At 34.5% G+C, this 16,421-nt stretch overlaps 2 protein-coding genes across 2 annotated transcripts; both read left to right on the top strand.

Annotated features, from left to right (window-relative positions):
- Positions 1-305: 305 nt before the first annotated feature.
- On the top strand, positions 306-7,877 carry LOC107843511 (ubiquitin-conjugating enzyme E2 10). The gene is made up of 5 exons (XM_016687822.2): positions 306-496; positions 584-678; positions 5,342-5,469; positions 6,617-6,721; positions 7,541-7,877. Exons 2-5 carry the CDS (start codon positions 609-611, stop codon positions 7,682-7,684), a joined length of 447 nt encoding a protein of 148 aa, XP_016543308.1. The 5' UTR covers positions 306-496; positions 584-608; the 3' UTR covers positions 7,685-7,877.
- Positions 7,878-8,152: 275 nt separating this feature from the next.
- On the top strand, positions 8,153-11,952 carry LOC107843510. Its single transcript, XM_016687819.2, has 2 exons — positions 8,153-9,888; positions 11,317-11,952. The coding sequence occupies exons 1-2, from the start codon at positions 9,667-9,669 to the stop codon at positions 11,743-11,745; spliced, it is 651 nt and encodes a 216-aa protein (XP_016543305.1). The 5' UTR covers positions 8,153-9,666; the 3' UTR covers positions 11,746-11,952.
- Positions 11,953-16,421: the final 4,469 nt, after the last annotated feature.

The raw sequence follows: 16,421 nt of genomic DNA, 5'->3' as shown, positions 1-16,421 counted from the left end.
TTTATAAGCACTTTTTAATTTTATCCAAATACTACAAAATTTTGTTAAAAATAATTTTAATTTAAAAGCGTCTAAAATAAATCAATCCAAATAAATGAAACAGAGGAAATATAATATCAGTTTATGTTAGAAATATAACGCTTAACTAACATGTCATATTGCTTATCTGTTGAGAGTAAGTAAATATTATGTTAAATATTTTAAACTTCATATAATTTAATACGTTTAATTAATATAATTATAATTATAATTTAATCAAGTCGCACTAGTTATGGATAATAACATGATGTGCGGGGCCATGAGAAGCGCCCTAAAATCCCAATCACACAGTACTTCCGGTGGGGCTCAATCCAGGGGCAGCCAGAACCATTGAATATAACCAAGAAAAAAAACAAAAAACAGCAACAAATAAAAGGGAAAAAAGTACTATTATATTCCCCCTCTCCCACCCAATTTCATATGCTTGTTTCGCGTAAAGAGTCAGCAGTCTGATCGGGTAATTCACGCCTCTTGTCTATCTATATATATGTTGCAGATATTCTTGTTGAATTCTGATCTTCTTTTTGATTTGTTGTTCGGTCAGATTTGTTTGATTGTTTGGATTTTTGATGGCTTCGAAACGAATACTGAAGGAATTGAAGGATCTTCAGAAAGATCCTCCTACTTCATGCAGCGCTGGTATCTATCCTTTCTTCGATTATACTCATATGAATGCTTGTGTAAAATTGTAGTCCTTTCTTTCTTTGTTTGGTGGTTGATCCATGCTAGTTTTGAGTTATATGTTGTTTAGATGATTGAATTTCAATCTTTTAACTTTTCTTGAGATATCTTTTGTTTGATTTTATGGTTATGAGTTGCTTGATTATTGTAATGACTCGTTCTGAAAATTAAAGATGTTTTTCTATTTTTGTAAATTGACTTTGACCACACCGAAGGGTGTGACCTAGTGGTTCAATGAATTTGGGATGAGCACCATGAGGTCTCAGGTTCAATTCCCAACAGAGATAAACACTGTGTTTTCTTCCCATCTGTGCTAGCCTTGGTGGACAGATTTACCTGGTATCTGTTGCGGGTGGTATCTGTTGCGGGTGGGAAGTGGAAGGTATCCCGTGGATTTATTTGAGGTGCGCGTGGACAGAGTTACTTGGTATCTGGTGCGGGTGGGAGGTGGCAGGTATCCCGTAAATTTATTCGAGGTGTGCGCAAGCTGGCTCGGACACCACGATTATCAAAAAAAAAAGATTGACTTTGACTTTTTTCCCTTGAGTCGAGGGTCTATTGGAAACGACCTCTCTAACTGATGTTAGAGGTAAGGTGTGCATACACTTTTGGGATTATACTAGGTATGTTGTTATTGTTCTGTTTTTCTAAATTAAGTTATTTGAAGTCAAAGATATCTAGCAAGATTTGGTGATTGGTCAAATGTGTATGTTGGTTTGTTTTTATAAGTAACGTCTGCCCCGTCCTGCACACCTGGAATAATTCACATACCCGAGCCACTCTGTTAACCAAAGCTTTGACGCAGGGGTTTGTTATGTCCCACTTAGTGCAATTGCAACTTTGGTGGGTTTGCATCTTTGTTTTTCAAAAGAAAGGTACAACAGCAACAACAAACTCAGTGTATTCCCACAAAGTGGGGTCTGGGGAGGGTAAAGCATACGCAATCCATACCACTACCTCAGATGAAATAGAGTGGCGGTTTCTGATAGACCCTCGGCTCAGTATTGATAACAGTATAACAAAAAAATAACATAAAAATAAATAACAAAAGAAAGGTCAATCTCCGAAAGGCCTTCGCTGAAATAAGATAATAGGGGTAATACTTTTTGTGGTCTTGCATATGGAGAAGTCAAGTACTCTACACAGGCTTGATTTATCGAAGTTTTTGCTTCAAAGTATGCTTTCAAGTTAGGAATTTAAGCACATACAAATTTATTTGACAATTAGCTAGTCCATTCCAACTTTTTTTTTTCTGACTTGCACCGGGTGTCCGAGACTCTTCGAGCCCCGACTAATCTCGGGGGTGCACAGGCCCTCGGCAAGGAGTTTCCCGCAAGTGCACCACGGGTAATTCAGAGTTTCACCCAGTCCGATGGCCCTCAGAAATTGTTTGCACCCAGTGGGTATCGAACTTGAGACCTTGAAAGGGAGCACCCCAAAGCTCAAGCCAATTACCACTAGGCCAACCCCTGAGGGTTGGTCCATTCCAACTTAATTGATCATTTTCTTGCTCAGTGCGATTTTTTAGGCACGGATAACTTTATTTGACAATTAGCTAGTCCAGTCCAACTTCATTGATCGCTATTTCCCGTTCTGTGCAATTGCATATGCTGATTTGAAACTATGTTAGCTCTTTGTTTACAGTATTCTTCTTTGCCATCTATCACTTCATTCATCTTTTTTTTTAGCAGTAACTTTTCTTTCTCTTTTCTGAGTGTATTATTTCATCTATTATACATGACTATTTATAAGTCTCAAAATGTAAAGTAACTTGGAGCCATGCTTGGTATATGGAAGTGGGCCACATGGGCACCTACTTCATCTATTGACAACATTCCCCTTGGATGTCCATGTAAAAAAATTTAGTGAAAGAAAAGCTATACAAGTTTAGACATAATACACATTGCTTGCATCCTCGTTAAAAATCTTATTAGAAAATCCAGTGGGACAAAACTTTGGTTAAGGAAAAAAGAGTGCAACACGTTTTACCCCCGATGAAATCATTACTTTAATGTCTCAAAAACGACATATTCTAATCTTGTATATCAGCTTCTCAAATGTTGAAGTTGGCAATGCTCTAGTGAACAAATCTGCCAAATTATCACTTGAGCGAACTTGTTGAACATATGGTATTTCAGCACTAACAAGTATTTTCATAAGGTCAAAATGAATCTTTATTAATATCAAGTGATTTCACAACCATCAAAGTACTTAATGGATGTGATTTATCCATCTAAAATCTTTGTTAAAATATTTTCAATATATGTTGATTGATGGGCAAAACCAAAACAAAATTGTCTTTCAAGATTTTTCATATTTAAAGTCATTTTTCAAACTTTCTCATGCCTTTAGAAGCTCTTCAGGTGCTCCAATGATATTCAAGTCATTAATCATTAATATATACAACTATTAAAAAATTCCGATCTTGACCTTTTCATAAACAACAATAACAACATACCCAGTGACCTTTTCATAAAGACAAGAGAAAATTGGGACATTATGTACCCTTCTATTAATTGGTATTAGTTAAGACAATTATACCACATGCGCTTGGATTATTTTAATTTGTATATATATTTTTGAAGCTTTATTGAACAAGTTCCCCCCTGAATCTTTATATGCTTCAGGCATTTTTGAATCCTTCAAGAATTTTTATAAAAAAAATTGTCTAGTGAGTCATATAAATAGGATGTGACAACATCCATTAAATGCATAATACGTTTTTAAGTATTGCCAGATGTATAATATACCCGGAAGTGATTGCATCCATATGTGATAATATATGTTTATATAATCAATGCCAGATCTTTGTGAAAACTCTTCTGCCACAACTTATGCTTTATATTTTCATTTCGTTTGTGAATATGACTTCATTTTTTCATTTCGTTTTCACACGTAAACCCATTCGTACCCCAATGGCCCACCTTCAGGTGTTCGAACTATAGGTTCGAAAACCTTGCATTTCAAGTGGAGACAATTCAATTTGGATTGTGTTTTTCCATTTTGGCCAATTGTTTCCCTGAATTGTGGAATAATTTGTAGGATCGATATGAGAAGAATCCTCTCTCAAAAAGTTTATACATGTCAGGATTTTGCCTAATGGGTTCATACAGAGCTTATGTAGGTGACCAGATCAATTTTGAATGACTAGAATTATTGATTATATGGCAACATCGGTTCATTCTTCACATTTCGTTGCGCTGGTTTTCCTAATGTCATTATGTCCATACCTGTGTCTTTTCAGAATCATGTCATTTGCATTGAAGCCTCCAAGAAAAGTATTTCCTGCCTAGAATCCTTAAAAAGATGTTTACTTTCTCTACGTTGTCATGGTAGTCATGTGCAAATCATATTCCTTCGAGTCCGTCTGTACTGTGATGCTGTTATCAGATGCTTTTCAACTTCCATGTTGTCTCCCCATGGAAATAACTATGTGCTTTACATTGTATAACATTCGGAATTTTTTCGTAGTTGTTCTATCTTATGATACAGTTTAATACAAACCTCAGAAATGCACGTGTTATGAGCTTAATTATACCCTTAGAGGCCGTTTTTTGAATGGAAAAAGAGATTAAATCACCGCATTGAACTCCGTACTGCTATAGACATTGTTTGGTTTTTGTTTTGTTTTTCTAGTAGGCCACAAGCACTCAAGGGTGTGGCTTAGTGGTCAGTGAAGTGGATTGAGAATCATGAGTCTCAGGTTCAATTCCTAGCGAAGGCAAAACATACTATGTTATATTTTCAACTGTCCAAGCCGTGGCGGAAAGATTTACCCGATGCCTGTGTTGGTGGGAGGTAGTAGGTGCCCGTGAAAATAGTCGAGGTGTGCGCAAGCTGGCCAGACACCAAGATTATAATAGAAAATATGAGTATTAGTAATATATGATAAGAAAATGACTAAATTCCTTAACACACTTCAATTTTTTTTTTCCTTGAAAATATCCTACGAGAAATAACCTCAGCAATTCCCTGCATATTTTGTCTTTGAACTTAACGACCCCTTAGTGAATCCTTTTCATATCTTACAATTATATATATACAATACAATTACAAGATAGGCTTCACGCGTTTTAACTATTTCTTGATGATGACTCATTGATCATGTTAGTGATTATGTTGTTATCAAATTTAGATTTGAATAACAAATTTATAAGGCTTTGTGTTTGTTTTTCATTATTCTTTGTTGTATTATTGTGTTATAGTATTGTAGCTATATTACCTTTTTAAGGGTTGAGGGTCAGTTGCATTATCTCCGAGTTTTAAAGGTTGCAGTTAATCCTAATGATTGTTCTTAAAAGTTATCCTGGTCACAAAAAAAAAGGTTATAGCTATCTTACCTTTTAAAGAGAGGATCTCTAGTTTATTTTTACTACTGTTGAATATTTATAAACATGATAGTTTCTGTGCATTTCCTTGAATCGGCTTCTGTATAGCATTTTATGCATGCTTGACTAAATTGCTACATGATATGCATCCGTATTTGACGATACTAGTATGACTTTTGTTCAACAAGATGTTGTGCACATATTCCTGCATCTTTTGTAAAGAATATATATGCTATGTTATTTGTTATTCTTTGTTATTGACTTCCTAACATTTTTGTACGATGTGTTAACAGGCCCTGTTGGAGAGGACATGTTTCACTGGCAGGCTACAATAATGGGTCCCTCAGATAGCCCTTATGCCGGGGGTGTATTTTTGGTCACTATCCATTTTCCTCCGGATTATCCATTCAAACCTCCCAAGGTATCTTACTGTTGCAAATTTCTTTGAGTTAATGATGTCTTTGCTGGTGACTATTCTATTTGCAGATGCCTTCTTATTTGGTTTTGCATATTGGAGCATAATTTTCTTGTTTTTTTTGGCTGTCTTCATTCGAGTATATTTTTGATGATATTCAAATGGATCTCTTAGTAATGAGCTTGTAGTTGTGGTGCATACTTTTGAGGCATTGTGACTAAGAAAAGAAGATTTTTGCTATTAACTGATCATGTGTCAGTGATGGAGCGCCTTCTCTGGCTTTATTTTCTTAAAGCTTATTTGTTAGACTGTCACTTTGCATGAGAAGCATATTTTAAGTTGCGGTCTAACGTACAGATAAAATATGAGGATGTTTTTGCTGGGAAATGGCAGGTGTTATGATACTTGTAGCAACATATTATACATGGTTGTCTTTGTACCTTTTGGTTTAGATAAGGTGATTAAGGAGGAATCGAAATTTCATCTTTCAATTTTTATTTTCATTATTGCCTTGGACTATCCAAACTCTTTACATCATTTATTGAAAGTGTTTTAGGGTTTTCTCTGGGGAGGGTTGATAGTTCAGCTTCTTTAGAATCATGTCATGATTAGTATCAACTGGGCTAGGTGGATCTACATGACTGATGTATGTTTTATACACACTTACTGGTACACAAGGTATCGGTATGTATTTTCTACTAGTGTATTTGCTTTACATACTTGATTTGCGACATTCTTACTCGAGCCGAGGGTCTATTGGAGTCTGCCTCTCTACCTTCACAAGGTAAGGCTGTGTACACTCAACCCTCCCTAGACCTCACTTGTGGGGATTACACTGGTTATATGGTTGATGATATCGATGCCCACACAAAAAAAAAAAAGAGGAAAAAGAAGTACATAGATCTATTTGGAGCGAAGTGGTTATTGAGCATTCAGAAAAGTGGTTATTGAGAATTCAGATAACGACCACACTAAGCCTATATTGAGGCATAGTTGTTGATAGAGCTGTTTGGAAAATTTTCATGTCGGACCAGCTGTTTCTCTTATAAATCCTTAGTTTGCAAACCTGAACATGTAATTTCATGCATATCAGTTGATAAACTGTAGTCTCCATCAACTTTATTATGTTGCATTTATGGTTAAATCCTTGCAGGTTGCTTTTAGGACAAAAGTTTTCCATCCAAATATCAATAGTAATGGGAGTATATGCTTGGACATACTGAAGGAGCAGTGGAGCCCTGCCTTGACTATTTCCAAGGTCCGTTCTTACCTTTATCTGCTCAGAAATAATATAAGCTATGAAAACATTCTTATTCAGAGGCTTGAGACTTTCATGATATGAGTGCCTTTTCAAATCGATTTCGATTCATTAGTAGCTAATTGCATATAATCTGAAGGATAGCTAATTAAACTTTGACTCCTTAAAAGGAAAGATCATTTCATTGGACATTATAGATCATAGGTGATTTAATATTATTTCTTAACAGCTTTAGGGGGCTACGGTGAAAACATTTTAACAGTCTAATGTGTCCATAGTAGTAGGTAAGAGTGTGTTGTCTTGTTGCCCTTACTAGTAGTCTTAGGACTACAAGATAGTTTCTTGTTCTTTGATTTTTGTTACTATCTATTGTTTTGTGTAGTTCGATTGCAGTATCATTTTGTTGTAGTACTGTTCTGCTATTATCTGTTGTTTTTGTTACTGCTATCGTCTCTTGTACTTCCATTGTCTTTTTCTAGGTTGTTATTATCGTGAGCCAAGGGTCTATCGGAAACAGCCTCTCTACCTCACCTTTGAGGTAGAAGTAAGGTCTGTGTGCACTCAACCCTCCCTAGACCCCACTTTATGGGACAACACTGGGTATGTTGTTGTAATATGTCCTTCATAAAGCACTTTGATTTCGGTTGCATGGGATAAGATCTTGTCTCTGTTTTCTGCTGGTAGCATCAATTGCTTTTCTGGAGTTACGTGTTTTGTTAAATGGATTTTCAAAACCAGTCAACCTGGTTTGTGTTCCACGAAGCATGTCCTGTTATTTATGTTTCTTAAGGTGGGAAAGGATTTTGGATTACATTTCAGGTTTTGCTTTCAATCTGCTCACTTTTGACGGACCCAAACCCTGACGACCCGTTGGTTCCTGAGATTGCTCATATGTACAAGACAGACAAGTCCAAATACGAAGGAACCGCCAGGAGTTGGACTCAGAAGTACGCCATGGGTTAAAACATTACCCTATGATGGCTTGAATTGATATAAATAAAAACAAATTTCAAATGTTTTATCTTCTCTATTTTCCATTAACAACGTGTAGACTAGCATTAGGCGTTGCTCCTCTACAGGAAGAACGGTGATGCTTTGAATTTCTTTACGTATGGATGCTAATATTTGAATTTTGAATGTGTGAAACGTTTTTATCTGGTTTTGGGTTGTTTCTTTTTGTTTGACAGTCTATCGTGTAATTATTTTTGCATACTTCAAAAGCCTTTTGTAATCATGTGTTTAGTGTTTATTATTACGGAGAGCACTTCAGCATGGAAAATATTTCGGTGTTTGGTTAGTGAGCAGAAACTATTTTCTTGAAGCGAGTTGAGTTTTTTTTTTTTTTTGCCTTTTGATGGATGATGTGTTCCTTAAAAGACATTTCTGTTAATGAAAATCAAATTGTAGTTATATGACAAAATTGATTGTGCAAACTAATAAGGGTGGATGGAAAGGTGCATAATGGTCTCTTATGGTCAACTTTTCCTTTGTTGTTTGTTTGCATGTTCGAGCTAGTTTGTATGCATTTGCAACTGAAGTTTCAAACAAATATCACCAAGCCTTGTCTTCGTTGGAATTCCAACTTAGGTTCTCTTATTACTTGAATCTTCGGGTACTAGACCATCTAATATTGTGGGTTTATTCACTACATGACTTCTGTCTTTGTACTGTTCCAATTATTTGAACGTCCCATTCCTACACGATTGAATGTATAGGAGAATTAGTGTTCTTGATACTTTGCTTGGATCCTGAGCTTGATAACAGTAAAAGAGTGAGCGAAAAAAGATGGAAGACCAAATTCATTATCCAATAAGTTGCCAAAGAATAAAGGTTAAAAACTTGGGCTGTTGGGCATCACAAAGAATCCACTTTTTTACCAGCGTCACATTTGGACATGGTATCCTTTTCTTTTTCTCAATTCTGCTACCGCAATCGATCTTTTATTTATTTCCATTTTGTAATATATAATATGAAACCAAGATAAAGAACAACAACAAACAAACCGTGTAGCAATGAAAATTTAATTATATATTAAGTTAGCAGACCCTTTGATGATGAAGATTCATATAATTTTGACTTGTTTGAGATTGAGATGAAGCTATTTAGTTGTTGTTACATCCATAACTCTTTCTGATACATATATAGTTATGAGTTCTAACTCTTTCTGATACATATGTAGTTTATGAGTTTTAGATTTTAGTCTTTTACCGTTATTATGTTATAAATTTCATAATTTGTGCCCAAAATGGCAAAGGTAAAGCTAGGATTGAAACTTATGAGTTCATGATTCTAGTCTCTTGAAATTATGAGTTCTAAATTAATAATTTGTACACAAGGACGGAGCTACCCTTTCCGGGGTGTGTCAAGCGACACCCATTCCTCTGAAAATATTATATAAATTGGTCAAAGTTTTGTTTCATAGGTATATTATCAGTGGTGACACCTTTTGGCACAAGTTGAAGGTTCTGCGCAGTGGTTAAGGTGTGGCAAATTTTTCTTAAGGTCATGTGTTCGAAGCTATTGAGTTCAGCGGAACTCATAACCGAAACGCTTGCTCCACGGGGCCACTTTTCGAATGAAATCATTACAAAATATTGCGTGCGAATACGAGAACGTGTGGGACAGTGAACAGCTAATGGTTTCAGCAGAAGACAAAATTTGCTATTGAAGGGTTACCACTTAACATGCAAAAAATAAAAAGAAGAGAAAAAATGGTACACAAAATGATTAGGCCAAACTCCAAAGTACCAAATCCAGACCACTTAAGTAGGAACAGACCTCTACCTTACATTCCAAGTGATCTCAAAATTTCCCAACTAAAAAAAAGAGAACATGAAACAAACAGAATCAGAAAAGGCAAAGGCAAGGAAGCTTTTCAAATATAAAATGAATTGACTGATGCTGTATTTGCTTTAATATAATAGTGCTAACTACTACTAAATGATATGAAGATGAATAATACTTGTAAAGATTTGCTTCAGAGAACAGGGGTTTTATATGATGAGATTAGTGATAGAATTCGTTACGAAGAAATTAATTTCTGTAAACATTGCGCTGATCATGGTCGTTTTTGCGGAATTAAAGACGCTATGATGGAAGAGAAGGAGAAATTGATTGCAATTCAAGACTCATTGAAGGATCTTCAGAACATGCTCCAGTTCTACCAGGTTAGACATTTCATTTTTTCTTTAATATTTATTTATTTATTCTAAATGCACGAGGGGTGGCAATGTTGATGACATATTCAACTTCTAAATAAGTATAAGTGTGCAATCTTACTAGCGATTTAAGTTTTTAGATGAGATTTTCACGCACAATTCAACATATATGATGTCAAAAGAGCCATAAGTCTTCATAAGTTTGAGTCTCTTATAGATTACATATTAACATAATGAATGTTCTCGTGTTAAATCGAACCCATTAGCCTCAGTTCTAATTCTGTATTCATATTAAGAAATTCACTTAATATATACAAAAATTAAACACTAAACCAATTATTTACACCCGATGTCGTTATTCTAGAATTTAAAATCTATAAAAATGAAATTCTGGCTTAGTCTTTGCTCAACCATGAAAAGGAATATAGCCCCATGTAAATAAGGTCAAATACATCGTCAGATACTTCAACTTGACACGATATTTCACTTTGACACTTTAATTAAACGGTGTTCATTTTAAATACCTAAGCTAGCGTTATTGCAAGTGGTATTTTTCTTTTTTAGAAACTATTTAAAAATCTTTTAACACAACCCCCTCTATTTTTTCACTGATTAACAACTAATATCTTAAAGCTTTAGCAATTATATTTAATTTTTTTTCACTGATTAGCAACTATTTTTCACCGAAAGAAAACAAAACTATTTCTCTTTACTGAATCGCGGAAACGATTTCAACCCACCCTACTTTTCTAATTCTTTTTTTTTTGAATTTCATAAAATTTTGATTCTTTCTATTTGTTGTATGTTTAGTTTTTTTTTTTCTTTTAGTTTTAAATTATGAATTCTTTTATAACTTTAGTTTGAAAAAAAAAACTCTCTAACCCAGAATATGACACTTTATTTTTCAGAATAATTTATTCGCTGCAATACATATATAGTTTTTCATTTCCAATACTTGCAACTTGATACTATCATGTATAAATATTTACATTACGAATTTAATACCGTTAATTTTCTTCACGTCTAGCTCACTTTCGTGAACATTCTCTATCAATGAAATCGAGCTACATTGGCCTGCTGTTTCTTGAGGGCAAGACCATTTTAGGTGTCTGGACATTGCAACACTAATTTAAGTGTTTAAAATAAACAACGTTTAATTTAGGTGTCAAAATAAAATTCGTGTCAAGTTGAGGTGCTTGTTAATGTGATTGGGGTGTAAATAATTATATTAGAGACCTAAATATCGATTGAAAATAACACAAGTAATACCATATCAACTTTGGGGCATGAAGTAAAATCTTAAATTTATCACAATCAACCCAACTCACTTGAAAGGTAAACTATAATGGATTCAACACTGCTTGCGTAAAATTCTGTGTGCACCACTATTTGTATAAATGGTAATCATAACTAATAACTTTTACTTGTGCAATGCAGATGTTAGAGTCTCGGCAGGAGAGACTTCACAACGGAGCACTTTTCCGTCTGGAAGCAAGCAGAATGCTACTGATAGACAAATTAAATAAGTACCCAACGTGGGGAAGGAAACTAGAAGTGATTGAAAAACTAAAAGAATATTTTGGTCAAGAAAAAGTTGCATTATTTTCTGAGGAGTTGGCAAAAACAGAACAGAAACAGAGTGAAGATGAGAAAGAAAAGAAGAATAGTTCATGTTTCTTGGTCATTTGCATAAGACGTTTATTCAATCCATGGAATTGGTATCGTACCACAAGAATTGCTGCCATAGCATTGATTATTAACTTGTACAGGAATAGGTTGCAAAATAAGAACAACAAAATGCCTGTTCCAAGACTGAAGATTGACTATTCAGATAGCCAATTGGCTGTTTCATTAGGAAAGGGATGATCATAACGAATACCTAGTCGATACGGTAATCTAAATAAATATTGAATGTTGTTAGATAATGTACACACGAGGCGTATGGATACCTAGGTAGTCAATTGGACTAGGGATGGAACGAGTGGTGTGTGTGGTTTGTTATTCCGGGTACGAAAAATAAATCTGTATATTTCAATCAAACTTCAATATAAGTTCAAGAACAACTTTCAAGAACTACAATGAAGTTACAACAACTTGAAACACAAGTCCAAATGAATAATCAAATGAACTATCAAAATAAAGTGTTTATCAACTTTAAGAAAAAAGATGAAGTAGAAAATTGTAGAATCAAGTCCATCGAATGCACGGTGTGTCCTTAAGAAATTTATTCCCCTCAAGTACTCGAGGTTATGAAATCTTTCCTCCCAGGATAAAATGATTCTCTTTCTGAAAATTGCAGTACCTCAAATTTTCAGAAACTTCGAACACACTCAACGATTTGATGACCACATGAGAGTTTTTAGAAGATGGAGAAGATTGTTTTTCAACTCAAAAAAAATTATCTTTACCTGAAGAAACATTCAGGTATTGATAGCCATCAAGGTATTGCTTCATGAACAGAAGCAATAGTTCAGAATGGTGCACCCCTTCATAAAGGTGCAACTCTTCTGAAAAGTTGCAACTCTTCGAAAAAGTTACAACCCATGAAAATGTCATAACCATTCAATCCAAAAATTTGCCTATTCAAATTGCACCTATTCATTTTCCATTCACACCTCTTAAAAACCCAACAATCCCACACATGAATGAGAAATGACTATTTTAACAAAAAATTTATGGACAAGTCTGTGATCAACAAGCAAAGAATAATTGCATCCGGAGAAGTAGGTTTTCTTTTAAACTTTTCGTAGTGAACATGCATTGGATACACTCGGTCAATCGGTAGATTTGATATCTTTGAACCATCGAACTTTAACATACATCTAGACAACATAAGTCACACAACCAGTCTTTTACCATTTATGGTTCTCACGATTTTATTCGTTTCAACCATGAACACGTTCTAGTTTCGTGATAGCATAGAGAATAGGCCGTTACTAACATTCTCCTTGAAGCGGCTTCTACTTCACCATCACATAGTTGATTTCTAAATGTTCAATCCTATAGATCAAACCATTTGGTCAAACGTGCCAAACTTAAAAGCCACTAAAAAGCTTCAAATCATAAGCCTTATCCTTGTTCTCTGAACATTGTTTTCATCATGAGAATGAGTTGAGTATATTGACAATGTTGAACCATCAGTTATAACTTTGTTTGATCTCTTTGAACCTAGCTCTTAGAGTTACCGCCATACTGACTTGTCCTAGGTCGTAAACCCATTCCCTTCGATATTTTCTCAACTCCATCTCTAGATAGATTTTTTGTAGGTGGATTCGACACATTATTCTTTGACTTCATATAGTCAACAGTGATAATTTCACTAGAGAGTAGTTCTCTAACGATATTATGTCTCGATCTTCTATGACGAGATTGACCATGGTAATCATGCTCCCTGCCCTACCTATTATCTCTTGAATATCACACTGTATACATACTGGCAAAGGTTTGGGACAATAAGGAATATCTTTTAAGAAATTTTGGAGCCATTCAACTTCTTCACCGACTTTATCTAATGTGATAAATTTAGATTCCATTGTAGAGTGGGCAATACATATCTGTTTGGATAATTTTCAAGAGAATGCTTCTCCACCTAAAGTGAATACATATTCACTCATGGATTTGATTTTATTCGATTTGGTGATCTAATTTGCATCACTATATCCTTCAATTACTGCTGGATATTTATTATAATGCAAAGCATAGTCTTGAGTATGTTTTAGATATCCCAAAACTCTTTTCATTGCCATCTAATGAGTTTTATTGAGATTATTCGTGTATCGATTCAATTTACTAATAGTATATGCTATGTCTGGCCGCGTACAATTCATTATATATATCAAACATCCCAACACTCTTGTGTAGTCCAATTGTGAGTCACTTTCACCCTCATTCTCTTGAAGTGCAAAACTCACATCTAATAGAGTCTTGGCAATACCAAAATCCAAATACTTGAACTTGCCAATTACCTTTTCAATGTAGTGAAACTGTGACAACACCGACCCTTGTGGAGTCTTATGGATTCTTCCCTAAGATCACATCCGCAATTCCAAGGTCTTTCATATTAAAGTTGCTCTCAAACATTCATTTCATAGTATTTATGTCAAAAATGTCTCTACTGATGATTAACATGTTATCCACATACAAATAAACAATGGATTTATGATTTGGTGTGTCTTTAATGTAAACACATTTATCACATTCGTTTATCTTAAAGTGTTTGCCAACATGGTTTGGTTAAACTTTGCATGCCACTGTTTGGGTGTTTATTTTAGTCCATAAAATGACTTAACAAGTTTGCACACCTTTTTTTGTTTACTAGAAATCACAAAATCCTCGGGTTGTTCCATGAAAATTTATTCCTCCAATTCTCTATTTAGGAATGCAGTTTTTACATCCATTTGAAGGATTTTAAGACCATATACCGCTGTCAAGGCAACTGACATCCGAATTAACATTATCCTCGTTACAGGTGTGTATATATCAAAATAATCAAGGTCTTCCTTCTGTTTAAAGACTTTTACTATAAGTCTTGCTTTATACTTGTCAATAGTACCATCGGCTTTCATTTTCCTTTGAAGATCCATTTAGAACCTAAAGGTTTATTTCCTGGAGAAAGATCAACCAACTTTCACGTATAGTTGCTCAAGATTGAATCAATCTTACTATTGACTACCTCTTTCCAAAAGGATGCATCTAAAGACGATATCACTTTTTTAAACGTTTAAGGCTCATTTGCAAGAAGAAATGTCACAAATCTGATCTAAAGGAAGTTGAAGTTCTTTGACGTGTACTACACCTTGGATTCTCATCATTAAGTTTATTCTCATTTGGTTTATCTTGAGGCCATTTACACTATCCACTAGACTATTTTATATGGATAAATATATTCAAAGAACTCAACATTATCTGATTCAATTTCCATATTTTCATTGATATCCAAAGTTCGGATTTATGAACCAAAAATTGACATGCTTTTCTACTTTTAGCATATCCAATAAACATGCAGTCCACAGTCTTAGGTCATATTTTTATCCTTTTAGGTACGAGAACTTGGACTTTCGCTAGACACCCCCCTCTCATACTTTAAAATATTTCAAGTTGGGTTTTCTTCCTTTCTATTTTACATATGAAATTGAAAGTATCTTACTATGGGGCACTCTATTGAGTATTCGATTAGCTATAAGGATAGTTTCCCCCCACAAATTTTGCGGTAAACCCAAACTTATAAGTAAGAAAGTCATCATTTTCTTTAATGTTTGATTTTTCCTTTTTGTAATTTCATTTGATTGAGATGAATACGGGGTAGTAGTTTGATGGATAATTCCATTTTCTACACATATCTCCGCAAAAGGAGATTCATATTCTCCACCCCTATCACTTCTTATTATTTTAATTTTTTTCTCTGACAAATTTTCAACTTTTGTTTTGTATTGCCTAAACACGTCTATTGTTTCATCCTTACTATTTAATAAATAAAAATAAAAGTACCTAGTGCTATCGTCAATAAAAGTTATAAAATACTTTTTCCCTCCACAAGATGGTGTTGACTTCATACCATAAATGTTTGTGTAGATTAAATCTAAGGAATTGAAATTTCTTTCAACGAACTTATACGTATGCTTAACATACTTTAATTTCACACATGATTGACAGTTTGATTTATTGCACTCAAAGTTTGAAAAAACTTCTAAGTTAATCAGTTTTTGCAAAATTATGTAATTGACATGTCCTAATCGTTTATGCCACAATTCATTAGACTCAAACAAGTAAGAAGAATTAGAGCTTTTATTGATCTCAACAGTCATTATGTTGATCTTAAATAGACCCTCGATATGTTAACCTTTTCCTACATACACTTTTCCTTTGCTAATTATAATATGATCAGAAACAAATACATATTTGAATTCATTTTTTGGTCAGAAGTGATATAGAAATCAAGTTCTTCCTCAACTCCGGTACATGAAGGACATTGTTGAGTGTCAACATTTTGCCTGATGTCATCTTCAAGAAAATTTTTCATGTTCCTTTAACCTATTCTGTTGCAGAGTTAGCCATATAAATTTTCTCCTCATCTTGAGTCGGTGCATACGAAGCAAACAATTACTTGTTGGCACATACATGACGAGTGGCACCCGAATCAATCCACCAATCTCTAGGATTACCTACCAAGTTGTATTCTGAAAGCATGATACATAGATCATCCACTTTATTTTTGGATTCAACCATGTTGGCTTGATTCTTCTTCTTGCCTTTCTTAGGGACCTGACAATCCACGGACTTATGGCCAACCTTGCCATAACTAAAGCAGTTTCCTTTGAATTTCTTTGTGGAGGATTGATTTGTTGTCCAGATTCTTTCTTGCATTTCTTTGAGTTGTTAGGGTCATCCTCCACAATATTTTCTCAAATAATTGTGGAATTCCCTTTTGACCTCTTCGCAGCTTTTTTGTTATCTTCTTCAATATGTGACCTCACAATGAGGTCTTCAACTGAAATCTCATTTCTTTTATGCTTCAAGTAGTTTTTGAATTCCTTCCACGAAGG

This window comes from Capsicum annuum, chromosome 5 (genome assembly GCF_002878395.1).
Source record: "Capsicum annuum cultivar UCD-10X-F1 chromosome 5, UCD10Xv1.1, whole genome shotgun sequence".
Lineage (NCBI taxonomy): Eukaryota > Viridiplantae > Streptophyta > Magnoliopsida > Solanales > Solanaceae > Capsicum > Capsicum annuum.
The sequence above is the reverse complement of the archived record's forward strand: the minus strand, read 5'-3'. Positions and strand labels throughout refer to the sequence as shown.